Source organism: Periophthalmus magnuspinnatus, chromosome 23 (assembly GCF_009829125.3).
Source record: "Periophthalmus magnuspinnatus isolate fPerMag1 chromosome 23, fPerMag1.2.pri, whole genome shotgun sequence".
Lineage (NCBI taxonomy): Eukaryota > Metazoa > Chordata > Actinopteri > Gobiiformes > Gobiidae > Periophthalmus > Periophthalmus magnuspinnatus.
Window position 1 is genome coordinate 16,557,208 of NC_047148.1, and position 25,016 is coordinate 16,582,223.

Sequence of the window (25,016 nt, forward strand, 5' to 3'; positions counted from 1 at the left end):
GCACAGAAATTAAAAGTATTCATTTTGCCTACAAGTTGTAAAGCTGTGCTGCTCCAATGAACTGGGTTTTTTCCACTGCATAGCTGCTGAGAATGAGATTGGAGCACTTTGCTGTAGCTTTCGCTGTGGTTGGGAGAAGAGGAGAGATGAACCTCTTTCTCTGGAGGTGCTGATCAAAAAAACACCATGATGGATGACATTCTGCATAGAGTTGCCAAAAATGAACTTGGAATAAAATCAATCAATGAAATTTGATTTGGAAGTCACTGTAATAAGGCTGAAGCATTTGGAAGAACAAAATACAAAATGTGACAGATCTGCAACAACAGCACAGCTATTCATGTCAGACAAACAATGTTTAATTTTATTTATTTTTTTCAAATACAAGGAAAACAATTTAAGGAAGAAAACAAAACAATAAAAGTCAAATAAATGTGCTCGTTCTGTGTAAAATATGGAATAATAATTTCATAATAAACAATGTAATTTCAAAGATTTTCTACTGTCCTTGTACATATACTTCTGTGCTCTTATGTGAGAGTCATAGTTAACCAAACTGCGTCAGTGTTTAGATAAAGTGTCATAATTGTTGGTATTAATGTTGTGAGTGGAGATCGACAGCCGTCTGCTTTGGTCTCACAGATGGCTGCATTATTTAGAATAGACACATGGAGCCAGGCCAGATGCAATCTTAATAGGATTTTAATAGTCTGTAACTTTGGCTATAGAGTATTAAAGAAAAGAAAGTATTTAGAAGACTGTGTTTTAGACGCCACTTCAACAAAAGGAAGACAGAAAGTTTATTAAATAAAGAGGTTATGTTCAGATGCTCTATAATTATTTTAAGTGTAGCTTTTTCTTAAATAAATCTTTCTTTGACGCAGGAGGTCAGGGGTTTGATTCCCCTTGGGAATCCACAGCAACAGTGTGCTTGCCCAAGGGAAGATAATGACTTAGGAAATGCATATGTTAAATTCAACCTTATGTATCTATGCTGGTGAATGAAGAGGCCACCCCTCGAACCCACTGCTACTGCCACTTTTATCTTCTTATTTAGCTGTAACAAATCACACCTAAACATTGATATATCCAACTAACTCTGATTGTACAAAAAGAAAACAATTAAATTAACAATTCATACATGTTATTATTATTATTATTATTATTATTATTATTTATTACTGTTTATAAGTACTAGAAAATAAGTCAGGGAGAGGACACGCACGTCTATTCTAAAACAAGTGTGCGGGATTCAAGCAGGAAATACAACATCTGAAAAAAGAAATAGGTCAGAAACATTACATCCTGGTGAAAGAAAGAAATAGTTTGCAACATATGTGAGTTTCGCTGACACATTTTATTTTCCAAATTAAACACTAGAAAATATTTACATTTTTAAGCATTTCAAGTCATTACAAAACAGTTTCAGTTATTTTATAATCTGCTATTAGATAAAGACTTTTTTAATGTCATATAGAACCAAACATATGTATTTGACAAAGTGCTATCAGAACAATTCAGGTCAGAGTCAACATTACGGCTGTGTGCTGCGATGATAAACCTGCACATGTATTGTTGGACGTGACATGCTCAATTTGTCATTAGTTGTGAGGGGAGAACGGATGAGTACACTTTCAATTTAGTTCCGCCGCTTCCTCCATTCATCATGGCTCTCTCATCATCGATCATTTCCCCAGCTCAGATTCAAACAAAACACACTCTCATAAGTTTAATGCAATTAATCTTCCAGGCGGGATAATTTTATATTAATGAACCGAGACATTGATTTGATTATTCCTTTGATGAACTTGTATTGGGGGCTGCCTCTCTATTGGTGATGACAGCATGTGTGTTGCCTACTAAGCATGACTGTGAGTAGATCTGAATTTGTGTTTCTTTCTTTTTCAAACATTTCCAGGCTTCATACAACAAGCCCCAGAGAAATTGAAAAAGTTGCTGCCATAGATAGGAGGTGACCTGGAAACAAAAGCAATCAAGGCTGGAGGAAGATTCGTACCACCACGACGGCATCAAGGTGAAAGCCAGCTACTGTGTCAATAAAGCAAGAAATATCATTTGAGGCACACAGCTCGGAGCCAAAGGTAGTCTGCAATTTCACACCTTCATGTACCCCATCCAAGGACATTTTTCATCTCACTCCACTATTACAATGCATTCTTTGGGCATTTGGACTTATTGTAGTGGACAGCACAAATTATTTCCTCATATAGAAAAGCCACGTGATTGGACAAGGAGGTCAGCACTGCTCCTCTGTTCTTCCAATTATAACACAACTTCATAATTATTTTCTAAACTAAATAAACTGGAATTTAACCACAAATCAATCAGTGCTCCACTTGAGGAACTTCAGACTCAATTGTAGCTCAATCAAAGCCGTGAAAAAAATCAATTGCGTCCAATTATAGCCTGTTTCATTAGAGTATGCAAATGAGCGGGATGCTGCAGAAGGCCCGGTCTCACATTTCCCCCTTCTGGCCACAGGCTCTTGGTGGAGAACACACACACCAAAGCATTACTTCAGAAAAATACAACATTGCAAGATGAAGTTATCTTCCTGGAACAAATCCCACTAATTTTTTCATTGCCTTTTTGTAAATAAGAAATATTTACATAGTTAAAATGATTTTCCCTTTTTTTCCTTACTTTTCTCATTCTGCATTTGTGAGATTGTTGTTTCAAAAGCAATACATTACACATGATAGTATTGTCTCAGAAATGTAATCCGCTATTCAACAAATGGCATAAATATATGATTTAGGTTCATGTATTTTATTAGTAATAATTAAATGTTGTTATAATTTGACTTACACACACATGAATTCAAACTGACAAAATAATGCCAGTTATTATTTTGGCACACAAACAATAATACATTTAATAATTTAATTTTCAAAACACAACAAAAATTATATATATTGTAGAGCCACATTCCACACATTAAACCTGACAACTTTAGATCTAAGAATAACATAAATGCTCAAATGAATGTCTGTGACAGAGTATAGACAGTGGGATTCAGACTGTGCCACAGCTCTCTCTGTGAGTATTGATTTTCTGTTGGAGCTGCATTGTATCTCCTCAGCATCACATGCATTACAGCAGTGGTCCAAATAGATGTCTGAACAATGTATTTTAGAGACATTACCCTCCAACTAATGGCAAGTCTGCGAAAAAGCCCCAGTCATTTACCCTTGTGAGTGGTCAAACCTCTCAGTTCCCAGCAGAGCCACCATTTCTAATGATGTCCTCTGTATAAGACTACGTTCTCCTCAAACAATGATTTAATTTGGAAGCATATTCATATTAACTTTGCCTTTACCTGCATTGCATTTGTATAGATCACTCTGTGGTAAAAGTAAAGTGAGCAAATCAAATCAACATATTAAGATATAGTGCGGGGAGTTGTAGTGAGTGTACAAGCATCCAGACCAGGCCGGGGTCACTCCAATGCCTTTTATGATGTTCCTTTGAAATCTATCTGAATCACATTAAATTGGATATAAAGATGTGCAGACACATACATCACAGTAAATGGTGTGGCCCAGCATCTCTCGCCAAGAATCCCACCTCAACAATTGAGTTATAAAATCGGCTTTAGATCCTATTAATAATTGACAATCTTGTTAGGGGAGAACAAACATTTCTGTTCAAGCAATTTAAGTTGGAGGATTGTTATAATGGCGGGTTGCCTGAAGCCGTGTGCAAGATGGTTTCATCGTGAGAGACAGAAAGCCTGTGAAATGTAAGCCTGTTGTGTGTGGACGAATAACTCAATGCTATTTCACACTGTCTGCTTTCTTTATTATGGACCGTCACAGTAAACATGTTGCAGCCCCATACTCCAGTGTGCACGGCTTTAAGTGAGGACCCTGTTTTATCCACATGTGCTTTCTCACTGCCTCCTATTAAAAAGGACAAGCAAAGGATTTTTGTATACAAGGACAAAAAGTGCCCTTCAGTAACTACTATTATGTGGGATTACACCATGTTTTTACAAAAAATAATTATTAAATAAATAAGACTGATCAGAGAACATTTTTATAATAAGGGCCATAACAGAAAAACAAATAAACAAACAAAAGAACTGAACATTAATGTCTTGGCTGTACATAAATGTAATTAAGTTACAAACTACGATTTTTAGGATCACAGTACATATAATATATTCATCAGAGGATAGACAAATGAGTTATGTTTGGTAAAATGTCAATTACATTCACATTATGATCACTAATTTTCTAATTTGAGTTTTACAGTAATAATAGTACTGTATTGTAGATCTTCTATACAATATGCCTTGAAGGTTTGTACAAATAAATGAAATAATTGGGAAATAATGGCGACACAGTATTTCAAATATTTAGTGAATGGAAGAAGGATTGAAGGATTCAGAACAGCAGCGCCAAGAGATGATCTATTCAAATGTGTGAAAATATTGCCCCCCAGTGGTATATCTTAAGTCCTACAATTTTATTTATTTATTTATTTTTTTTGGTATTGCTTTACTATCCATAGTATTTACATTCATCATACAAATGTAAAACAAGAGAAATAAATACTTAGATGTAATTTATTTCCTTATAAATGGTCAGATAATGCTCAAAGATAATATACAATGAATCCATAACAGAAAGGGTTTGGATTTGTATTTGCTATACAGGATTGAGAAGCTTCTCAAAGTGCAGCAGTAGGCCAAAATTATTTATTGATTCCCCACACCTGGCACCAGAGGTCTATGTAACGACCATCAACCATTCATTTACGCAATGGGGATAAAGTGTTCTGCTCAAGGACACAGCAGGGTGAGCTGGTAGGAGCTGCATTCATACCTAGAACTGCCCAAAAGTCACCCAGTAATTACACTGATTTATACAGAATTTGATATGTTGTTGTGAAGTATCCACCACAGTTAAAATTAAATTGTCAACAGAGCATTTGATGATGTTCACGTAAAGGCACTCCAGGTGATTCATTTGGTAGTCCATAAAAAACATATAAAAAACAGCATAACACATTTGATCTTTATGAATGGATATCATCGCATGAGCTTATGTCGTTTTGTCCTACGATAATACTGCTGTACATCTTCTGCTGCTCCTCTTTAAAAGAGTCCTTCACCTTCCCTCTTTTCAGACCTCCATCCCTGTCAGAGGAATATGTTCATGTTTACTTATAGTTAAAGCAAGTTTTTGTTGGAAATTCATTTCAGTTCCTCACCAGGCAAGGTCAAGCAGTCCTCCTTGACTGGCTATGGCAGATTTCACTCTGTTAGCAAAGCTTGCAGCATCTTCCCCATCCTGGTCAAAACACAACACAATCTGAGTGAATTATGATGTATAAGGTGTAGAAATACTAATTAAAACACAAAGAACCTGTGTCTATGTGCTTCTTTCTAATTTCATGACAGTTCTCCATTATATTTTTACCTCTATGGTCATTGGAGGGAGATACCACACATTGACCACTATTGCCCAACTTGTCATAGTCCGGAGAAGATAGCTGAGCATGTTGTACTTGCTACTGTTCCAGAAAGCGTCACCAAAACGAGGATCATACTATGACAAAAAGCAAAGTTCATTATAGAGTTATAATATAAATGGCTAAAATAATTTACCTTTTCAGCTTTTTACCTTGATTGCAACTGGATTTATTGTTCCTCCAATTTCAAAGCTTCCTTTTTTAAACATCATAACTGAAGTATTATTGATGCATGTTCCTTTAAAGCCAAAATTACAATGATAACCATAACATTGTCAACACATTTAACGAGCTGAACAATTTCAAACCAACCTTCAGGAAATATTAGAATGGGAAGTTTAGTCTTTGCTGCAACGTGTGCTCTTAACCTGTGAATTCATTTATAAAATAAGAGACATCTTAAATTGTTATGTGTAAAATGTAAAATTACCCATCTTTTTTCACAAGGAACTGATTATATATTTGGTTTAGTTGTTTTGAATTGACAGCATTGCCTCACCTACTGGTCACTGCATGGCGGTCCTTCATCTCAGACCTCTCAAACCAGACGTGGGGGCAAGACCTCACCATGGCCCTCTGTATGATCCCCATCAACCCGCCGTGAATCTGGCCCACCTGCACATGAGCCAAAAACAGCATTGTCACACCTTTACTGCAGGTGCTTTGATGGGATATTTCTGATCTAACTCACCATAGCATAGCAACCATCATTGGCCAGAATGACAATGTCAATGGGTGTAGTGTGATTTGCCACACATATGCCTCCTCTTTGTGGCTTGTTCTCTCTATTAAAATATATATAAAGCATAGAACTAAATAGAGCACTTCCTTGTGGAGAGGAAGTGCTCTATTTAGTGGATGTGGATGAAACTGACTTGTTGTGATAATGGATAGTAGCTGACAATGCCCTGGCACAAATCCTGTAACATGTCAGATGGACCAGTTCACTTAGCCAACCTCTCAGGCTGCAAAAGACCATTAAATGGTTAAAATAAAGGTAATACAATATTATATAGTTTTAAAAGAGCTGATTTATGATGTTGAATACCTGGAATCTGGTAGCAATCCGATTATAGTTAAACCAACAACAAGCCACGACAGACCGATGAGTGCCAGAGTTAGTCTAAAAAAAAAAGCAAGTGGGTAAGGTAAACTTGCGCAAATGACTCCCAACTTCTCTATGATTCACAGAAGCATATTAAAGTGAGACGGACCTGAGCGGAAACAGTATGCAGTAGCGTACAAAGACGCCCAGCCCCCAGATGATGGTGAGGCGCAGGCTGATGTATTGGAAGTTCAGGTTGGTGCGTGTGAGCAGGTTCCAGGATGCCAGCTCCTCTGAGGAGAATCTCTGGGTCACTTCGTCATCTGCAATGCTCTCTAGTCCTTTCTTAAAGAAGTAAAGGGCATCACTCAAGGCAAATTCACCTCCCTCTATGGCACGAGAGCGGCGCAGCTCACATAACTCCTGCTCCATAGAGCCACCTTCTCGTTTAATGATACCTGAAATACAAAAATAGGCAATTATGAGGTGTTTAGTATCTGACAGTGCACCCAATGCAACTGTACTGGGGCTACAGGTTTGTGATGATCCTTGTCCTATCGATATACTGTTTGAAGATAACTATATTATCACAAAATAATAAAACACCATGATATCCAACATGGAGGCGTGGGCATGTCCTTTAGAATGGAGGGGATCCCCTGAGGTCCCCAGAGGTCTGCAACAATGTTACTTCAAAATTATAATTCCTCCCACTAAAATAGAAAAGGGATATGTCAACACAAATCTACTGCAACAGCAGTTTATCTTTCTAAAATGAAATAAATATTGCAAGTAATTTTGTTCCAGTAATGTGTATGTGAGGACCAAGGCTTTCAGCAAAGAGGAGGGCCACGGCTTGTCTTAAGTCCAAAAACAGTATTGAGAAATTATTTTGAAACCTGTGGTTGTTGAGGTCTGATCATAAGGACCCTGATCTCATGAGTTGGAGAGTTTGGAGAGCATGTGTTATACACACTACACTTTGGGCTGACCACACATGCTGTCTGTTTGGTCAATATTATGCAACATTCAGTTACATCATCATTCTGAGACAGGCAGTGTTTTGGGAGTGCTCCATGGCATCTCAGCACTGAAACCCAGCCAATAGAAAAGCCCCACACTCCTATGCTGTCACATGATCCTATACAGAGCTAAGACAAATCCTCTATACAGCAGAACACAATGTTCAGATACCAAAACACAGATCTGCTCCTGGCTCTTTCCTGAGCCCCATGTTAGTCACACTCAGTCACCAGTCTAATTACCAAAGAATAAATGAGGATTCTCAGAAAAATGTTCAGGTTTTTCTACAGATTCAATGTTATTGTGTACTAACTGTGTATAGTGCATTTACTACTTACCATTGGGCATAGGGATAGGCACGTTGGGCTGCTCTAGACGTCCTCTTTGTATACGAATTGTAGCCCACTGCATACAAACAGACATGAGTATGCTTTGTAACTCAGAGTTTAGTAAATAAGTACTTTTGTTTACCTCTAAGATTTTAACTAAAATCTGTATGTAGACCCCAGTTACCCCCAAGGACAGTCCAAACATGGCAGGAAGCATGATAAAGAACACCACCACAAACATCCACAGCTGTAGAAGTCCTACAGCCACACTCCACAGGTCCTCCATCACTGCGGCTCGGATTCCTCTGTATGTAACTGGATCAGGTCATCCCTTGTCTTAATGAAAGAGGAAAACCGCAAGAATAGTCAGTCTGCCTTTGTCATACCTGGGAACAGACATTAGCTATTGGCTGATACCGTTAGTTGAGGGGGACTACCTCAGATAGAAACAAGATCAACGCAAAACACTTGGGTAAAATGTTGTATTTTCTAATAAAGAGTACCTGACAGGGCTGATACTATCCACAGAAAAAAAAAAGATTCTTGTTTTGGTTCCAAGTCATAAGCTAAAATCCTTGGTAAACTCCACGCTCATGGGCTGCGCAGGACTGACGCGACTCGCATCTGAACCAATAAACAAACATGGCGGCGACGGGAGCAGAATCAACTGTCCGTCTGCCCGGGATAGTTCTGTCTTCACTGATGTTTGAGCATCTCAACACCGATTCCGATGTGGTAACGCATATTGTTGACTGATAAACCTTACTGTGTCGTTTTATTTAATATACGGCTCAAAGAAAGGAAATCGTGAAGTGAATGCTAATAGCTAGCATCAAGTTTGTTTGTAACGTTAGCAAATAAGTAACTACATTTACACATTTATCTTTAACAAGCCACTAAAGTTTATTCTACTGCTCTTTATGTCACTGAAGGAAGGTCTCATTCTTGGGGAAAGCCTTTTTGAGGAGCAGGTCACCATAAATGACAGTCAGGCTGATCAAATTCACATAGAGGAAATATACAGTGAGTTTCAAGTAACTTTTTGTGGTCAAATTTTATGATAATTCTTGAACACCATTGGATATGTATTTTGCAGATATCCAGAAGCATATACCATGTAAAAAGCTCCAAAGGTAAGGTCACTATAAGCTTATAATAGTTTTGCAATACTTAATATGAAAGGCTTACAGCAACGTTACTCATTTTCAATATATCTGCAAGTTTCTACACCAATACAGGAGAAGTTGATCTTGATGCTCTGAAAAAACATTTGGGGGATTGTAAACCTGTAAGACAAGATGTTTTATCTAATAACGTGTTATTACTAACATCAGCAATGAATTTACCTTTCTCTCCATTTTTAAAGGAAAGTGTGATTGGATGGTACAAGCAGAGGAGGAACACGGACCAACAAATGACACTGAGAGAAAAGACCATTCACAAGAACCTTAAGAATACTTTGTCCAATCCTCATATGATATTTCTGCTGCTAACACCAAGTTACTTTCCCCTGTCAGGATCTACTCACAAAACAGAATATGCTGCATACATCTTGCGTTGCAGGTATCATTCTCTCCAAGATAAAGTTAATGCTAGTGCTGTCTTTATATTCATGTTTATACTTTATTTCAGGCAGGTGATTAATGTTCCAGTGCTGGTAAATAACTTGGGCTTGCTTGAGCCAGGATCATATTCCAAGGTACCTGCTCTGTGCTCTGCAGTGGGTTACCATCGAACCATGAAAAAACACAGGTATGTTGCTATGGACTATTTTGAATTCACATTTAAGCGTTACTGGCTATGTTTACAAGCACAAATAAATCCGATTATTATCTGATTAGAGAACCTTAAAGATTATTTAAATGACATGCAAATTGCAAAATCTGGTGCAAGTAATCAGAGGGACCAGGAAAGAAATCAAATGATTTTGCTCTTTACATATTATTTTAATAGTCTTACAACTCAAAAAATCTGATTATAACCAGATTTAGAGTGTGCATGCAACCACAGCCAGTGTTTTGCTTTATTCCAGGTCGAAGTTCTTTTCATCCAATGGACTTTTAAATGAAGTGGAGGAGATTAACAGTATGAATGATTCTCTACAGTCAGAGTTATATGTAAGCTTAAAATCACAGTTTACTTGTTGTGTCGCTTTTGTAGTTTACGTATGTTAATTTCTGGACAGAACATATGCAAAGATGTCGAGAGCACTGAGAAGCAGCTTGAAGTGCTACGGGCAGAGGTTTCAGCTCTTCGAAGAAAAGTTATTGAAGAAAAACAAAACAGGCTACAAAATGGTATGGTTTTTCTGCTAATTTTTAACCAGTTACCTTCAGGATATCCAAATACCCTATGCTGTTTGTACAAAGATAGATCAGAATGCTTATGTGTGTTCATTATTTTTATCAGAACCCAATGATCCTCCTGAGCCAAAGAAGAACGTGTTGCTCCACAGCGCTGTCCAAGCTCTGTTTGCCTGCTCCCCTTTATTTCAGTCACAAACTTTAACCACCTCAGGTTTCCCAATACTTGACTTCTGCTGTAGTCTTCAAAATGACGAGGAAACTCTTGGAGATCAATCAGACAGGCCATCGGAAGAAAATATGGTTTCAGAGGTGCTTCAAAGAAAATTGGTTTCCCGTAAACGACCCACAGAATTATCACTGCAGGACAATGACCATAAACATAAAAGACCTAAATACTAAATAAAATAAAAATAAGTAAAACATGACACAGTCTGAAGACAATTATTTTATAGTATACAACAAAACAATAGATATACACAGCGTACTTAATACATTAATTCATAATTAACTATCCCAAGTGTTTGGTGCTGCAGATGTTAGGGTCTCGCATAAACTGTGGATGCTTGTGTGTCACTGGCATGAAACCTGTGAAAAAAGAGATCATTACAATAAAAGTAATTTTTATAAAGAAATTCAAATATCAATAAATTACACACCCATAGACTGGGCTTTCTTAATGGCTTTTGACACTTCTTTTTGTTTCTTTCCACATAAACCTGTTAAACATGGATGAAGATAAAGATTTTGATGAAACAGCACAACATAAGCATCTCTAAATATCTACTGATTGCTGCTTACCTGTTAAGTGTCGGCCATAAATTCTCCCTGTGTGCGGTGAAATAAACTGGGAAAGAAGCTGAAAAACAATAATTGTGTGTATATTACTACATATTTAATCCATACAATATATGTAACAGAAACTCCCTCTGCTCACCTGTATGTTTTTGTAGTCAACATTTACACTGCAAAGGATGCATCCCTTCTGTGGCTCTTTATAGGGGTTCTCCATTTGCACAAGCTTGGAATATAGATACAACATGAGTTAAGAAACAATTGTACATTTGAGCGAAGGGTCTACAATTTGAAAGCTCACCATATCCTTTTGCTGAATAACACTAGAGGATGTAGATATACATTTCAAACCTGTAACGCATAAGAGTGACATTTTATAGGTGCTATAAAATATCAACAAACGTTGTGAACAATATTTCACACTACCATCACATCGTATGACCGTTGCTATTTATTTATTTTTTTTACTTACTTGAATTCTGAAGTATTTTATAAAGAGGATTTAGCCTCCAGAAACCTTTCACAGCGAGCATGATGACCGGACAGAGGACAGGAAGTAGTCCTTTGTTTTTTCCGGTCCGACCTGAGATTTGTGTTGTCTTAATGTAATTAATTGTGTTTTGTAGGTAGTACTTCATAGAGTTGCACATTATATTCTGCATGTATAATTATAAAAAAAACATACCTATGTGTTTAGATATAAGAAATAATTCCCATCGATGTGTTTCTCCGGGACGGAACTGTGTACGGACCTCCACCAAAGAGTTTAAATGCATGTCAAGAGAACTAAATCCCTATCGAGCAAAGAGACTTTAGTTTAAAGACGTTTTGTATATGTGATACATTCAAAGTGTTTTCATGCATTGTTTTCCTTTTTCCTTTCTTAGACAAATATGAAAAATTATCCTAGAGCAATGCTCAAAGCAAACAAAATAATCATCAATATTAATATCGTACAATTACCAATTTAAACTTCAAGTTGTGTGCAAATTAAATATACTAGGAGGAATTAATACTCTTCTCTGTATATTGCGTTGTTTTGTGGCATTCAACTACAGACTTATTTTTACATTAAGTTAAACGATTAAACAAAACCGGAAATAGTAAATTCATCTCTCTTGATAACCAACGATCTACTTTTCAAATTGGAATGTCGTGAGATTTGGTTTGTTGCATGACCCTTCAAACCTGAACGTTTGGAGAATTTGGTTGTTTTGACAAATATTGAAGATGTGTTTCTGTAACCTTACATATTTTGCTCCTTAACTGCATTTTATTCTTTTTTGTGTCTTAAAAGAAAAGCGAAAAAGCAATTGTAACGAGCTGGATTAGCTTGTTCAGATCATATATTGCCCAAAAGCTGTTTACAAGAAGGCGTTTCAGTAGAGCTACAGGCATGCAACAATGGATGTCAATCAGAATATTAGCATAAAAAGGGTGTCTACAGGGAAGAGATCCAGAGAAAGACTTAAAACGTTTTTGACCCCTGCCAAAAAGAGGGGGAGTAATTCTACAGACAGTACACCCATGGCGGATGTTCAACATGCAGAGGTAGGCTATATTTTCTTCTTTTGTTACCACTGTAATTATAAAAAATGTTAAACGTGTCGTATTAATTTCTTCTAACAGTACTGCAGTGATAATGAGGACTTATTTGGGGGATATGATAGCATTCTGGAGGACAGCTCTATCTTGGCAAAGTTGGACTCCCTAGAAACACAAAAGGTGCAACATGATGACTACAGCTCTTCTGACAACAAACCTGAAGATCACCAAAGTGCTGGCTTCACTTCTGTTAGATCCCCAAGGACCACAACTGGAAACCAAGTGCGCAAAGATTGTTTCACAGACTCTACTTTAAATGGTCTAGAAGAGGAACATTTTGCAGACTTGCCAGCCTCGCAGCTTGCATTTCAAGAAATATTTAAAAACACGAAAGAACAAAATGTAAATGCAACTGTTGATAAAACTTCTACTCCTCTTAAGGACTTTCCCAAAAGGATGGAAAGTGAAATTAAACAAGATGGGACCGTGAATAAAGACAACAGACAAGCACATAAACCCAAAGTGAGGAAAAGTATTAGTGACCATCTGAAAAGGACTATGCTCTTAAATGCTGTAGCTCCTATCACTGTTTCACGCAGTGTGGAACAGAAAGAAGCAGTAGTTTCTGAGGAGATAAATGTTGCTCTACAGACTATGCAGACAGTATCCTCACAGACCACTGATCTAGGACCTTTCTTTGGGCTACCCACTAAAGTCAAAGATATTTTACTCAAACTTAAAGGAATTAAGAGCCTTTATGGTAGTGTTTTGTTTCAGAGTTCATTTATTTACATTGATTTTGTGAGAAACATTAACTTTTTGTTTCATCAGATTGGCAGGAGACATGTCTAAACCTGGATTGTGTTCAGCGAAGAAAGAATCTTATATATTCCTTGCCTACCAGTGGTGGAAAAACACTAGTTGCAGAAATCTTGATTCTCAAAGAACTGCTCTGTCGAAAGAAAGACTGCCTGTTCATATTGCCATATGTCTCACTAGTGCAAGAGAAGGTATGGCATTTAGAAGTGACAGAAAATGTAATGCTTTTGTATGTCCATTGAACTGTTTTTGCACTTGCTGTAGGTGCGTGGACTCGCCAGCTTGGGCCTAGAACTAAACTTCATGGTAGAGGAGTATGCTGGCAGCAAGGGCAAGTTTCCACCAGTGAAGAGAAGAACAAGCAAATCTTTATTCATAGCCACTATTGAAAAGGCTCATAGCCTGGTCAACTCTTTGATAGAGACTAATAGACTAGACAACCTTGGGCTGGTGGTTGTAGATGAGGTAATTATTAGACATTCCATTTCGAATGAAAACATTAACCAAATTTTCCGGTCTTTTAATTGTCATTCTTTAAATGCAGCTTCATATGTTAGGTGATGGCGCTAGAGGAGCAATTATTGAAATGACACTAGCCAAGCTTCTCTACATGAGTAGTAAGTTGTGACCTGCCAGTATAATGCCTCTGTGGCAGCTTTTTCTTATTGTAAGTATTCTTTAATTTTCAGAAGCAACTCATATTATCGGAATGAGTGCCACTCTGGGAAATATTAAAGACATCCAAACATTTCTAAATGCAGAAAATTATACCAATGACTTCAGACCTGTATGTGAGTGATTATTACAATTTTCATGTTGTATTTTTGTATTTTAACCAACATGTGTGTTTAGGTTCAACTTAAGGAGTATGTCAAACTCAAGGACACAATTTATGACGTGGACCCAAAAGAAGAAGAATGTTTCAAGCTCTCTCGTCCTCTAAATTATAAGGTAAAACATTTTGGTGTATTTTTATAATACTACTACTACTACTAATAATAATACATTTTATTTATAATGCACTTTACATTTGACACCAAATCCCAAAGTGCTACAGTGCAAAAACACTTTAAAAACAGAAGACAATTAAAAAAATCAATATAAAAACAATAAGACAATAGCCAGTATTTAGCTGTAGGCCAGGGTAAAAAGTTGAGTCTTTAGTCCTCTTTTGAAAGCATCCACCGTTTGTGGAGCCCTTATGATATAAATTACAGTAGTAATATGAGCAATAATTAAATATGTATGCATTTTTTTTCTTTCACAGTACTCCAGTGGGATGCAGAAAATTGACCCAGATCATATAATCGCCTTGGTTACGGAGGTCATTCCTACACATTCCTGTCTCATTTTTTGTCCCACCAAAAAGAACTGTGAAAATGTAGCGTCAATGATTTGCAGATATCTGAAAGAGTAAGTCAAATAAATGGCCGGTATTTGTATTTTTTTGGGTTTGTCTGTTAATGATTTAGTATTGTTCAGGGATTTTCTAAGACATAGAGAGGCAGAGAAATCAATACTCCTAAAAGAGCTGCGAGACAGCGGGAATGGGAATATGTGTCCTGTGCTCAGAAGGACTGTTCCTTTTGGGATTGCTTACCATCACAGTGGCCTTACAACTGAAGAAAGAAAACTGGTCGAGGAGGCCTATTCCAGTGGTGTCCTCTGCCTCCTAACTTGCACCTCCACACTGGCCGCTGGGGTTAACCTTCCAGCTCGCAGGTGAGTGGTCAAGAAAATTTAAGAGAATTTCCCAATAATCACGTTAACCTCCTTGACCACTCCTTTGGTCGGTTTTACTCATATTATGGATTACCGTGTGAAGTGGTTTTCACGTCTACTCATGCATTGTGATGATTAATGTAAGCTTTTTCATTTTGTTTTGACTGCTCCTGTTTATCACTCTTTGGATCATTTGCTGTATCCTTCCATTAGCTTTAAAATAATTCCTTTTTTGTGTTCCCATAGAGTTATTCTGCGCTCACCATTTGTTGCCACTGAGTTTCTAAAGAGAAGCCAGTACAAACAGATGGTGGGTAGAGCTGGTCGAGCGGGGATTGACACAGAGGGAGAGAGCATTCTTATTCTGCAGGAAAAAGAGAAAATGATGGTACTTTTACATGCTATGACATCATTATAATTATAATCTGCTGTTAGAATGAAGGTTGATTTTATTTTGTTTTTTTTTTTCAGGCTAAGTCACTTGTCTGTGCCCCAGTTGAGAACTGTTACAGCAACTTGATGTATGATGATGGAAAAGGAATTCTGAGTCTCATCCTGTCACTTATTGGATTAAATGTACCTTGTGTATTTAAATTAATAAATGGGTTGGGCACATGTTGCCTCTGTCTTATCATCTCATTATATTGCTATAGATCACCACATCGTTGGAGCAGTTGAAGGACTTTCTCTCTGGCACACTTCTTTCTGTTCAAGAGAAGCAGCTGTGTGTAAAGAAGTCTCTGTGGGACTCTGCCCTGGAGTGTGTTGAAGTACTCAAAGAGAAAGGACTCATCACTGTCAAAGGTGATGCTCAAGACGTAACACTGCAAGTCACTCGGCTGGGAAAAGCCACGTACAAAGGTACATTTAGAATTCCAGTTAATAATTTTGATGTTTTTATACCAAATATAATGTGTTACCCAATCACTCAGGTTCAGTGGATCTGACTTACAGTGGCATGCTGTACAGTGACCTCTCTAGAGGTCTGGAGGGGCTGCTGCTCAACAGTTACCTCCACTTGGTATATCTGGTCACACCTTATGATTTGATCTCCCATTGTAAGCCTCAGTGGATGGTTTATCTCAGACAGGTAGAGTGTCATCATTGCAATGGAATCTGCTTTAATATGGTATTACTGTGTTATTGATACTTATTGTGGTGTTGTGTTGTAGTTTACCTTGTTGTCAGCATCAGAGCAGAAAATGTCTGCAGCAGTTGGTGTCACAGAGAGTTTTGTTGCCCGAAAAGCTGCAGGTCAAACCGTCAAACAGGTAACAGAAACTTTGTAGCATAAATATTAATAAACAGATACTTTGATCATGGAACATGAACACCCCTGTCTTTTACTTTAGAAGATTGATATGCTGGTAGTGAACCGCATGTACCTTGCCATGGTGCTTTTCTCCTTACTCAAGGAAACAAATCTGTGGAGTGTGGCTGAAAAGTTTCAACTAAGTAGAGGTTTTATCCAAACAGTGCTGAGTTCAGCTTCTGCTTTTTGTTCCTGCGTTCTGCATTTTACAGAGGTATTCACAATGAAATAATGAAAGGGACACTGCTTGAGTTTCTGTAATTTGTTTTACAAAACTGCTTGTTTTCTAGGAACTTGAGGAGTTTTGGCCATATAAAGCTCTATTGTCAGAGTTGACACGTCGACTGACCTATTGTGTCCAAGCTGAGCTCATCCCTCTGATGGAAGTGGCTGGTGTCATGGAGGTCTGTTAGAAGTTGTACAACATTCAGTTACTCAACAATCATAGCACTTACATTTTTATTCTAATTTAGTCCAGAGCAAAGCAGCTTTATAATGCTGGCTATAAGACACTGGCTCACCTTGCCAATGCGGACCCCAGTGTTTTGTCAAAGGCAATTGAAAACCTTTATAAGAAGCAGGCCAGTCAGATAGTGGCCTCTGCCAAAGTGAGTGCATTCACCTCTACTCAAATGGTCACTTTTACTAGACATTTATATTAACAATATTATTGTTTGTGCTTTTGTCTATTAGATGACACATCTTTGTTTTTCAGATGCTTCTTAATGAAAAAGCATCAGCCCTGCAGGAAGCAGTAGATGACTTGCTTATGATGCCTTCAAGTACCACAGTGGAGTTAACTTGAGAAACCAGTAATTTCTATATTTTTTTGTAAATGCAAAATACCTTATTTAACCTTTTTAATAAATTATTATACATTTGTATCCTATTAAAAATAATGCCTGTCCCCTGTTTTATAATAGTTGTCTGGAATTTGTCTAAATGACATGTTTTCTGTGTGTGCATATTGAAATACAGTGTGGTGCAGTAAGTTATAGTATAACAAGTGATGTGATCCATGTCTTTGATTGTCACAAACTGTCTCACAGGGCCAGCCCCTTGTCAGATTTTTTCTCTTCCCTGCACTGACAACACAACAGACATCAAAATAAAACCTTCATACAGTCAAATAAATAAATAAATAAATAAATTAACCCTTCACCCTCTGACCAGAGGCTGCCTGGTTCAAACCACTTCACCCTTCGGCCTAACCGGGTTCCTATAGCGATCCCTGGCGGTGTAGTTTTATGTTGTGAAAAGAGTTGAATGCAACAGGAGCAATGATCATTCAGGAAGTGCGCTCTTTTATGTCACGTTTGTAGCGCGCAGGCACCATGTACTTGTACTGGACTCAAGTGAAATCATGAAGGCTGTCATTGCGATCGTTTTTGCGCTTGTTTTGTGCCCGTCTGAAGAACTGGACTTTATCAAACAAACACACTTTTTAACCAATTCAGAAAATGTAGGAATCACGACTGATTTATCCCGAGCGGTGCAGCGAGTGGATCCGCGCTTTCTGTCTCTCACCATAGACGCCAGTCTGGCTTCAGATGAGAAGTTCATGAATCTTTTGGGGTAGGTGGCTCAGGTAGAGCAGTGTCTTTGGAGGTAGGTGACACAAAGCAGTGTTTTGGGGGTAGGTGACACAAAGCAGTGTCTCTGGGGTAGGTGCATCAGGCACAGCAGTGTTTTGGGGGTAGGTGACTCAGGTAGAGCAGTGTGGTCTTTAGTGTTAATCCTGTAACCTGCACTAAACCTTTAATTTTCCCGTTCGTGTGACACTCTTAAGCAGCTTATGTCCTCCAATTTCCTCTCTGCAGATTGACATTCTGCTCAAATATGCCACAAACACCATGATCCTTTTTGTAGTGTTAATACTCTACAGGGAAGGCTCATTTTTACTGAGTCAATTAAATTAACCATAACGTACTGATGGAAGCCATGCAGATTTATTTTGTATATGGAGTACCATACAACAGCTTTTGCTGTAACTCATTTTTGTGCTGTTACACTTTTACACACTAACAACTAGTTTATTATGTAATCCAGATCTCCAAAGATAAGAGCACTGGCCAGTGCTTTAACTCCAGCCTTTCTGAGATTTGGTGGGACAAGGCAGGACTTCATGGTCTTCACTCCTCAGGATGTTTGGTTCTCTAAGGTTCCTCCAGGTAGATGCATCTTGTTTTGCTTCCCGAGCAGCAGATTGTCTGACATTGACTTGGAAGGATTAACATGCTTACCAAAATCATATTATTATCTGATTTCTGGACCTTTTAAGATTAGTTAAATGAAATAAAATGCAAAATCTGATGTGAGTAATCAGAGCGACCTTGATCAGAAAGAAAACAAGATTTAGATGTTTACACGTCATTCACAGTTGGATTGAGCCTGTTTCAGTTCTTAGGATTTGGTTTGGGCGTGTATGTGCAACTTGTGTGAATCAAAAGTGTGAATGCCTCCTGAAAAAGGGTTATACTTGTTTTGTATATTCTGTGTTGCAGCTGCAAATTTATGTGACAACATTGCGCTACCCTCTTGGCTGGAAGACAAGCTGAAAAAGGAATGGGTCCAGCAACAAATACTCCTAAAGAGAGAGGATCTGCAAAGAAAGTATAAAAGAGTTCAGTTCACAGGTCCATCTCACTACACTATCTAAATGTTGTTTTTGGCTTTATCAAAGCAAATGTAACTCACTCAATTATAAATATTTGTTGTAGAAGCTACAGTGGACCAGTTGTACTCTTTCAGTAACTGCTCTGGGGTGGAGCTGATTTTTGGGCTCAATGCTCTGCTCAGGACAGCTGACAACCACTGGAACAGCTCCAACGCACAGACACTCATGCACTACTGTGCATCCAGACAGTACAGGATGTCATGGGAGCTGGGCAATGGTAGGTAACATCACTCAAAGACAATTCACAATTAGGTTTACCAGCTCTCACATGAGTAGACATTTTAGAGGCATGAGCATGGCCTTGTTTTTGCTTTTACAGAACCAAACAGCTATGAGAAGAAAGCAGGCATTCGAATCAATGGCTTCCAGCTGGGAGAGGATTTTGTCCACCTCAGAAAGATCATGTCAGAATCTAGATTCTATCAAAATTCTGGACTGTATGGCCCAGATGTTGGGCAACCCCGGAACCATAGGATAGACATATTGGAAGGGTGAGTTTGAAATATGTGTTTATAAAGAAGTAGTGCCTGTCAAACAATTGATCGTGCTAAATAAACCAATATTAACCCCAAAACACCAAGTGCATTATCCAATTAATGAAACGATTAAAGGTGCGTAAGTTTTCTGGTATGTTTATCTCCACAAAGACAAGCAGATGTGGCCTCTAGGCCAAGTATTATATAGAAATAGAATTCACTGTAGTTGAATAAATGCATAACTGTGTAGTTTATACCAAACTGTTCCAGGTACACCAAAAAAACTGCACCTTTAACTTTCAGTCTGCATACTTATTACAAAGAGGCTATTCTAAAAGTGCTGAGACTGTAGTTCATAATTGCATTTTATGTCACATGGGAGTTGATTTAAAGTAATTCCTTAACTTGCACACCCTTAACTTGGTTCACATGAGTTCAAATTGCAGTTGTGCGGATTGGAGAATTGCGAGTCCTCACACTGTTGTAATTTCTGCTCTAGGTTTTTACACAGTGGATCTGAGGCAATTGATGCTTGTACGTGGCACCAGTGAGTTTGAATTAGCTTTGCCAATCCAAAATAAAACACATAGCAGGTAAACATCAAACATGTACATACTATGTTTCTGAGCTGTTTTTGTGTAGTTATTATGTGAATGGAAGAGATACATCTTTGGAGGATTTTCTGGACCCTAAAGTTCTGGACACTCTGACCTTAAAGACTGAGGAGGTCTTGCAGGTAATAACATGGTGCTCACAGGTAATGCCACATTTCACAATCACTAAACATGTTTTGGTTTAGAAAGTGAAACAGGCATCTCCTCATAAGAAAGTATGGCTTGGAGAGACAAGTTCTGCGTACGGAGGAGGAGCTTTGGGCCTCTCTGACACATTTGTTGCTGGTTTCATGTAAGTCTGCATTATGCATAAAAATATAAGACATAACATTATATATTATGTTAATGATAATGATGGAACTAACTGTAAGAAGTAATTTGGGTTCACTAACTGCACCTCTGGTCATGCCTTGTGACAGTTAAATGGCATGGGCTCCACTGTAATTGTAATACTGTATTTTAGTTTTGCATAATGAACATTTTGTGAGGTATTGATTTCTACTTTCTTATTTTGCAAAGGTGGCTGGATAAGTTGGGCCTTGGGGCCAAACTGGGCTTGAATGTAGTCATGAGGCAGGTGTTCATTGGTTCTGGGAGTTACCATCTTGTTGATGACAACCTCGACCCCCTTCCTGTGATTTTACTTTTATATTTTACAGTTAACCAAATGAATTCCTATTGAAGATGATAATAATATGTGTCCATTGTAGGATTACTGGTTGTCTGTCCTTTATAAGAGGCTTGTTGGCCAACAAGTGTTGTCAGTGAAAGCATTTGGTAACTACACACTTTTTCACAAAAGAGTGCGGCTTTATTTGCACTGCACAGACAAAAAAAGGTACTTTACTTCTATAACCTAGATGATTTGAAGTTGTGTCCTTTGCTGACATATTTGAAATCCCCTAGTTTCACTAATGGAGCAGTCACACTAATAGCGATGAACTTGAATCACAAGGCAGTGAGGGTCTCAGTGCCTGCACACATGGCATCCAGCACAGTGGTGGCTTTTGTCCTGGAGTCTGACCAGAGCGGAGAGGAGGGACTCTACTCCAGGTGCCAGTGGATTTCCTCAATACCTTTTTTTTTTATCTCCCAGTTTTAAAGTTTTTTTTATGAAATAATCTTTTATATGTAACATCTAATCACTATGGTCTGTCTGTTTGTTTATAGATCTGTTAAGCTAAATGGAGAAGTGCTGAAGATGGTGGATGACACAACTCTCCCGGATCTTAAAGGAGTTGCTCTGCCTCCCTCAGAGCATGTCCAGCTCCCTGCCTATAGTTTATCCTTCTTTGTGTTCAGTGATGTCATGGCACAAGCATGCCTGTCACCCTAACAGACAACATGCAGTTGATCACTACATCTGTGCACTGGGTAATGTTTTTCATCACTGTAGTACTAATACTTGAAGTCCACTTCTTCATTTTGGAGAGCTCATGTACTGTATTGTATTTAGTGAATTGTTATTATATATGTAACATATTTGTATTTGTACAATTTTGAGAAAAATGGCAAAAAATCAAGCATTAAACAACAATAATGTATATACAATTAAATGGTATGAAAATTAGAGTTTATTGAGTTCTAATCCTCCTCAAAAATCAATTTACGTTGCCCCAATGGGAGTCCGGCTCAGAAAATGTTATCATAGATAAATGAAACTTAGCACCAAAAATAGGTCATGTCAGGACATATACATATGGCCCCGCCCTAAACCCTACAGGAAGTCGGCCATATTGAATCAAACCTGGCATTGGCAAAATCTCTCCAACAGTTTTCATCAAAAGCACTTCAAACTTGACCAAAAGACACTAAACCCATGTGCAATAAAAGGTTGTTAATTACATTTTAACAAAAATGTTGGATGTGATCATGGTGATTTTTAAGCAAAATGTACATTTTTGGAACAATAAAAAAATCTGTTTCACAAACGCAGTTTGATGTGAATGGAGCCAATGAAGTGCCTGTGAACATATCTGATCTGGACGTAATGACATGCAAATTAGGGCTCTATCTTTTAAGATGGTTCTATATCGGCCTCTTCAAATTCAATTAAAAAAAAAAAAAAAGTATAAAAGCCAATCTATTTGTCATAGACTTGTGAAAGAATTTACAGAGAGGCTCTTGTGACAAAGTCATATCATTCTAACTATTGTTGTTTGAGTTGAGTTTGAATTTATTTAAGTCTTAGGGTGTGGTCATAACATGCTCTTAATGAAGTAGCCATTTTGAAAGTATAAAGTCCATGTAACTTTTGCTAACATCGTCATATTTAAACAAACCCAATGTAGCATTTGTGTATTTCGATGACCGTGGCATAATGATGTTTGAATTGAACTTCTGTCTTTAAACATGACCCTCCAGCGCCTTTGGCAAAGTTAAAATGGCAGTGGCAATTTTGAATCAAATGTCAAGCTAGGGTTGATATGTGGCCCTCCCACTGAAGCGTGCTTTTCTGTGGCTGCCGGGGTTACAAGGGCCCTTTGTCACTGCTTGCAGTTTTAATTAATTAATGTATTTATTTATTTTATCTTGCTGACAATTAAACTGTTACACACACACACACAAATAAGTTCAATTATACTGGGTCTATATTTTTATTGAGTATTTGTCAGAAATAATAACTTTTTCATTACATGTCTATTCTTCTTTCTCCTCCCCATGTGTGATAATGTAGCACAGAGATTTGTAGTCCAGGTTGCCAGCAGGGTCTATATCTGATGACTGAAACATTTGATTGACCTGCAATTCAATAGGCTTTATTACTACACAAGTAAAATAAGCTAAAATGGCCAATCTTTTTTTACCTCCTCCAATGAAAACTTGTCTGCCTGGGTCATCAGTAAACTCTGCAGTCTTTAGCAAAAATATCTGTCTTTAGTATGAAGTGCATCACACTGAATAAACAACATGCAATTTCAACTCACTCATCTTTATGTATGAAACCCTTGGCATCTGAATCAAATAACTTAAAAGCATTTAGGATGGTTTCTTCAGCATCAGTCCCTGCACAAACACAAAATTGATACATACATACATTTTATATATATATATATATATATATATATATATATATATATATATATATATATATATATATATATATATATATATATATATATATATATATATATATATATATATATAAAATGTATGTATGTATGTACTTATATATACATATACACACGCACATTTCACTAGGCACTGGATGATCTTACCATGCAGCTTTTCTCCAAATAGATTAAGAAACATTGTGAAGTTGATGGGTCCAGTTGCTTCCTTTAACATGTCTTCAAGTTCATTATCCTTCACATTAAGCTTACCTTTAAAACAGGGTTAATAGGTAACACATTCTTAAACTATTACAATACAATTACATACCTAAAGATGCATATGTGTCCTTCAGGTCTTCTTTATCAATGAATCCATCTCGATTTTGGTCAATTAAAGTGAAAGCCTGTAAAAAATGTACATTTTTGTCGATGTATCTTGTATATATAAAATAAAACTAAGATCTTACCTCTTTAAACTCTTGGATTTGGGTTTGTTCGAACATGGAGAAAACGTTGGACGATGCTCTCTGGGCTCTTTTGGCACCTCCTTCCTTCTTCTTTGTCTTCCTGCTGGCCTATAGTAGAACATTTAACATCCAAATGAATAGCCTATTTAAACGCAAACAAATGCAATGATCTGGAGTCATACCATCCTGAAAGTGTTACTTCTGGTTCAATAGACTGATGCAAAAGGATCTGAGAAAACAGAGTTTAAATACAACAGCTGTCTGGGATTGGGACAGGACATGTGCTGCACATTTGAATGAAGCTCTGTCTTAGGGGAGAATCTGTAATCTAAATGGGACCCCCCAAACGGGCCAAGATCACCATACATGGCCTCACAACTGCTGTTCTTAAACCAGTTAAAAGGTTTCTATTTACAGTGTTATACATTCATTAGGTGTGGGCAGAGATATCTTAGATTCTTTTCATTAAAGACACCCCCTACCTTACAGTTATATAGGCCTATATATATATATATTTTATTTTCTGAAGCTGTATAGCTAAATGTTTTCTTTCATAGGCGAAGGACCTAAAGAAAGGTCCCCCAGGGGCATTTGTCACAGGTTTCTGATAGCTGGGTGAAGTGTGAGTAACAGCATTGCTTTTGGTAACCTTGTAGTCTACTGCACTTTTGAAATTGTCTTTTAAATTAAACCTGATGTCCACAACTAATTGTAAATTGCCTACTCAAATTTATAATATGGCATGGACTGTTAAGCCAAAATAGGCTTAACAAATAGTAAAATAGTAAAGTAGTCCTATATAGTAATTTTAATTCAAACATATTGCACAGCTGTACAGACTTCCATTCATAGCCTATTGAGCAGAATAGACAAGTTCTGTTAATAAAAACCTTCTATGATAGAACATAATACAATAACAACAATAGATCTGTATATCTGATAGAATTGCAACAATACATATGTAGCGTTTATATCTTTGTAACTTTAACTCCAGGTTTTGTACTTAATATACCCCTGAGGTTACTTACATGTATTGATAACATTGAGAACATAATCTAATAATAAAAGGAATCTAAAAAACAATCAAACAAAAAGAACCACGTCTCCATTTAAAGCCACAGCTAATATAAACAAATATTATCTCCCAATTTAAAAGAAAGTTAAGAAATATAAGGACATAACATAGAAGTATAAAATATCCGCATCTCAACATTGTCATGAATACTACATGCCACAAGGAGGTGCTATACTATTGTTAACGTGGATGTGCTGTGGACAGTCTATGGTTGTGGCGTCTTTTTCAGAGTCCCATCCCATTTACTCTTTTATGTTGAAAT

General features: G+C 37.4%; 6 protein-coding genes across 9 annotated transcripts; 3 read left to right on the forward strand and 3 right to left on the reverse strand.

Annotated features, from left to right (window-relative positions):
• Window positions 1-4,573: 4,573 nt before the first annotated feature.
• On the reverse strand, window positions 4,574-8,493 carry gpat3 (glycerol-3-phosphate acyltransferase 3). Its single transcript, XM_033990297.2, has 13 exons — window positions 8,400-8,493; window positions 8,039-8,232; window positions 7,906-7,972; window positions 6,714-7,002; window positions 6,548-6,622; window positions 6,375-6,464; window positions 6,191-6,284; window positions 5,999-6,114; window positions 5,812-5,867; window positions 5,652-5,737; window positions 5,448-5,576; window positions 5,239-5,318; window positions 4,574-5,164 (listed from the first exon to the last, which is right to left on the reverse strand). The coding sequence occupies exons 2-13, from the start codon at window positions 8,180-8,182 to the stop codon at window positions 5,044-5,046; spliced, it is 1,347 nt and encodes a 448-aa protein (XP_033846188.1). The 5' UTR covers window positions 8,183-8,232; window positions 8,400-8,493; the 3' UTR covers window positions 4,574-5,043.
• Window positions 8,494-8,496: 3 nt separating this feature from the next.
• On the forward strand, window positions 8,497-10,617 carry abraxas1 (abraxas 1, BRCA1 A complex subunit). Of its 2 annotated transcripts, XM_033990300.2 has the most exons (9): window positions 8,497-8,631; window positions 8,829-8,919; window positions 8,993-9,029; window positions 9,118-9,184; window positions 9,263-9,459; window positions 9,529-9,648; window positions 9,929-10,013; window positions 10,082-10,193; window positions 10,306-10,617. In XM_033990300.2, the coding sequence occupies exons 1-9, from the start codon at window positions 8,539-8,541 to the stop codon at window positions 10,599-10,601; spliced, it is 1,098 nt and encodes a 365-aa protein (XP_033846191.1). In that variant the 5' UTR covers window positions 8,497-8,538; the 3' UTR covers window positions 10,602-10,617. The 2 variants fall into 2 exon arrangements, with proteins under 2 accessions (XP_033846191.1, XP_033846190.1); XM_033990299.2 differs by having other exon boundaries at window positions 8,499-8,631; window positions 9,118-9,459.
• A 37-nt stretch (window positions 10,618-10,654) lies between these two features.
• Window positions 10,655-11,567, reverse strand: mrps18c (mitochondrial ribosomal protein S18C). The gene is made up of 6 exons (XM_033990302.2): window positions 11,467-11,567; window positions 11,296-11,345; window positions 11,137-11,220; window positions 11,001-11,058; window positions 10,859-10,918; window positions 10,655-10,787 (listed from the first exon to the last, which is right to left on the reverse strand). Exons 1-6 carry the CDS (start codon window positions 11,525-11,527, stop codon window positions 10,711-10,713), a joined length of 390 nt encoding a protein of 129 aa, XP_033846193.1. The 5' UTR covers window positions 11,528-11,567; the 3' UTR covers window positions 10,655-10,710.
• Window positions 11,568-12,114: 547 nt separating this feature from the next.
• helq (helicase, POLQ like) lies at window positions 12,115-17,305 on the forward strand. Of its 2 annotated transcripts, none has more exons than XM_033990013.2 (18): window positions 12,115-12,545; window positions 12,624-13,299; window positions 13,371-13,549; window positions 13,623-13,823; window positions 13,903-13,975; window positions 14,048-14,145; window positions 14,211-14,309; window positions 14,626-14,771; window positions 14,841-15,080; window positions 15,327-15,468; window positions 15,552-15,656; window positions 15,734-15,941; window positions 16,013-16,170; window positions 16,253-16,351; window positions 16,433-16,606; window positions 16,683-16,796; window positions 16,866-17,000; window positions 17,108-17,305. In XM_033990013.2, exons 1-18 carry the CDS (start codon window positions 12,399-12,401, stop codon window positions 17,195-17,197), a joined length of 3,084 nt encoding a protein of 1,027 aa, XP_033845904.1. In that variant the 5' UTR covers window positions 12,115-12,398; the 3' UTR covers window positions 17,198-17,305. The 2 variants fall into 2 exon arrangements, with proteins under 2 accessions (XP_033845904.1, XP_055087900.1); XM_055231925.1 differs by having other exon boundaries at window positions 12,128-12,545; window positions 17,086-17,282.
• A 375-nt stretch (window positions 17,306-17,680) lies between these two features.
• On the forward strand, window positions 17,681-22,082 carry hpse (heparanase). The gene is made up of 12 exons (XM_033990296.2): window positions 17,681-17,967; window positions 18,442-18,563; window positions 18,897-19,028; window positions 19,113-19,286; window positions 19,389-19,560; window positions 20,045-20,092; window positions 20,188-20,281; window positions 20,345-20,451; window positions 20,679-20,793; window positions 20,870-20,997; window positions 21,066-21,212; window positions 21,330-22,082. Exons 1-12 carry the CDS (start codon window positions 17,756-17,758, stop codon window positions 21,493-21,495), a joined length of 1,617 nt encoding a protein of 538 aa, XP_033846187.1. The 5' UTR covers window positions 17,681-17,755; the 3' UTR covers window positions 21,496-22,082.
• Window positions 22,083-22,742: 660 nt separating this feature from the next.
• On the reverse strand, window positions 22,743-24,994 carry LOC117392259 (myosin light chain 5-like). 2 transcript variants are annotated; one of them, XM_055231926.1, is made up of 8 exons: window positions 24,908-24,994; window positions 23,862-23,908; window positions 23,680-23,787; window positions 23,541-23,616; window positions 23,378-23,482; window positions 23,087-23,165; window positions 22,967-23,015; window positions 22,753-22,901 (listed from the first exon to the last, which is right to left on the reverse strand). In XM_055231926.1, exons 2-8 carry the CDS (start codon window positions 23,862-23,864, stop codon window positions 22,800-22,802), a joined length of 522 nt encoding a protein of 173 aa, XP_055087901.1. In that variant the 5' UTR covers window positions 23,865-23,908; window positions 24,908-24,994; the 3' UTR covers window positions 22,753-22,799. The 2 variants fall into 2 exon arrangements, with proteins under 2 accessions (XP_033846192.1, XP_055087901.1); XM_033990301.2 differs by lacking the exon at window positions 24,908-24,994 and having other exon boundaries at window positions 22,743-22,901; window positions 23,862-23,985.
• Between the last annotated feature and the right edge of the window lie 22 nt (window positions 24,995-25,016).

Coding starts and splice junctions, on each gene's coding strand:
- gpat3 (XM_033990297.2), bottom strand. CDS start 8,182: ATGGAGGACCTGTGGAGTGTGGCTGTAGGACTTCTACAGCTGTGGATG. Junction 6,115..6,190: donor ATGATGGTTGCTATGCTATG/GTGAGTTAGATC, acceptor GCTCATGTGCAG/GTGGGCCAGATTCACGGCGG. Junction 5,319..5,447: donor TCCCTCCAATGACCATAGAG/GTAAAAATATAA, acceptor TGTTTTGACCAG/GATGGGGAAGATGCTGCAAG.
- abraxas1 (XM_033990299.2), top strand. CDS start 8,539: ATGGCGGCGACGGGAGCAGAATCAACTGTCCGTCTGCCCGGGATAGTT. Junction 8,920..8,992: donor TCACATAGAGGAAATATACA/GTGAGTTTCAAG, acceptor TGTATTTTGCAG/ATATCCAGAAGCATATACCA. Junction 9,649..9,928: donor CGAACCATGAAAAAACACAG/GTATGTTGCTAT, acceptor GCTTTATTCCAG/GTCGAAGTTCTTTTCATCCA.
- mrps18c (XM_033990302.2), bottom strand. CDS start 11,527: ATGCTCGCTGTGAAAGGTTTCTGGAGGCTAAATCCTCTTTATAAAATA. Junction 11,221..11,295: donor TTATTCAGCAAAAGGATATG/GTGAGCTTTCAA, acceptor CTATATTCCAAG/CTTGTGCAAATGGAGAACCC. Junction 10,919..11,000: donor TTATGGCCGACACTTAACAG/GTAAGCAGCAAT, acceptor CATGTTTAACAG/GTTTATGTGGAAAGAAACAA.
- helq (XM_033990013.2), top strand. CDS start 12,399: ATGGATGTCAATCAGAATATTAGCATAAAAAGGGTGTCTACAGGGAAG. Junction 15,469..15,551: donor AGGAAAAAGAGAAAATGATG/GTACTTTTACAT, acceptor TTTTTTTTTCAG/GCTAAGTCACTTGTCTGTGC. Junction 15,657..15,733: donor TGTCACTTATTGGATTAAAT/GTACCTTGTGTA, acceptor ATATTGCTATAG/ATCACCACATCGTTGGAGCA.
- hpse (XM_033990296.2), top strand. CDS start 17,756: ATGAAGGCTGTCATTGCGATCGTTTTTGCGCTTGTTTTGTGCCCGTCT. Junction 20,452..20,678: donor ACATTTGTTGCTGGTTTCAT/GTAAGTCTGCAT, acceptor TATTTTGCAAAG/GTGGCTGGATAAGTTGGGCC. Junction 20,794..20,869: donor ACAACCTCGACCCCCTTCCT/GTGATTTTACTT, acceptor TGTCCATTGTAG/GATTACTGGTTGTCTGTCCT.
- LOC117392259 (XM_033990301.2), bottom strand. Junction 23,617..23,679: donor AAATCCAAGAGTTTAAAGAG/GTAAGATCTTAG, acceptor CATTTTTTACAG/GCTTTCACTTTAATTGACCA. Junction 23,483..23,540: donor GGACACATATGCATCTTTAG/GTATGTAATTGT, acceptor CCTGTTTTAAAG/GTAAGCTTAATGTGAAGGAT.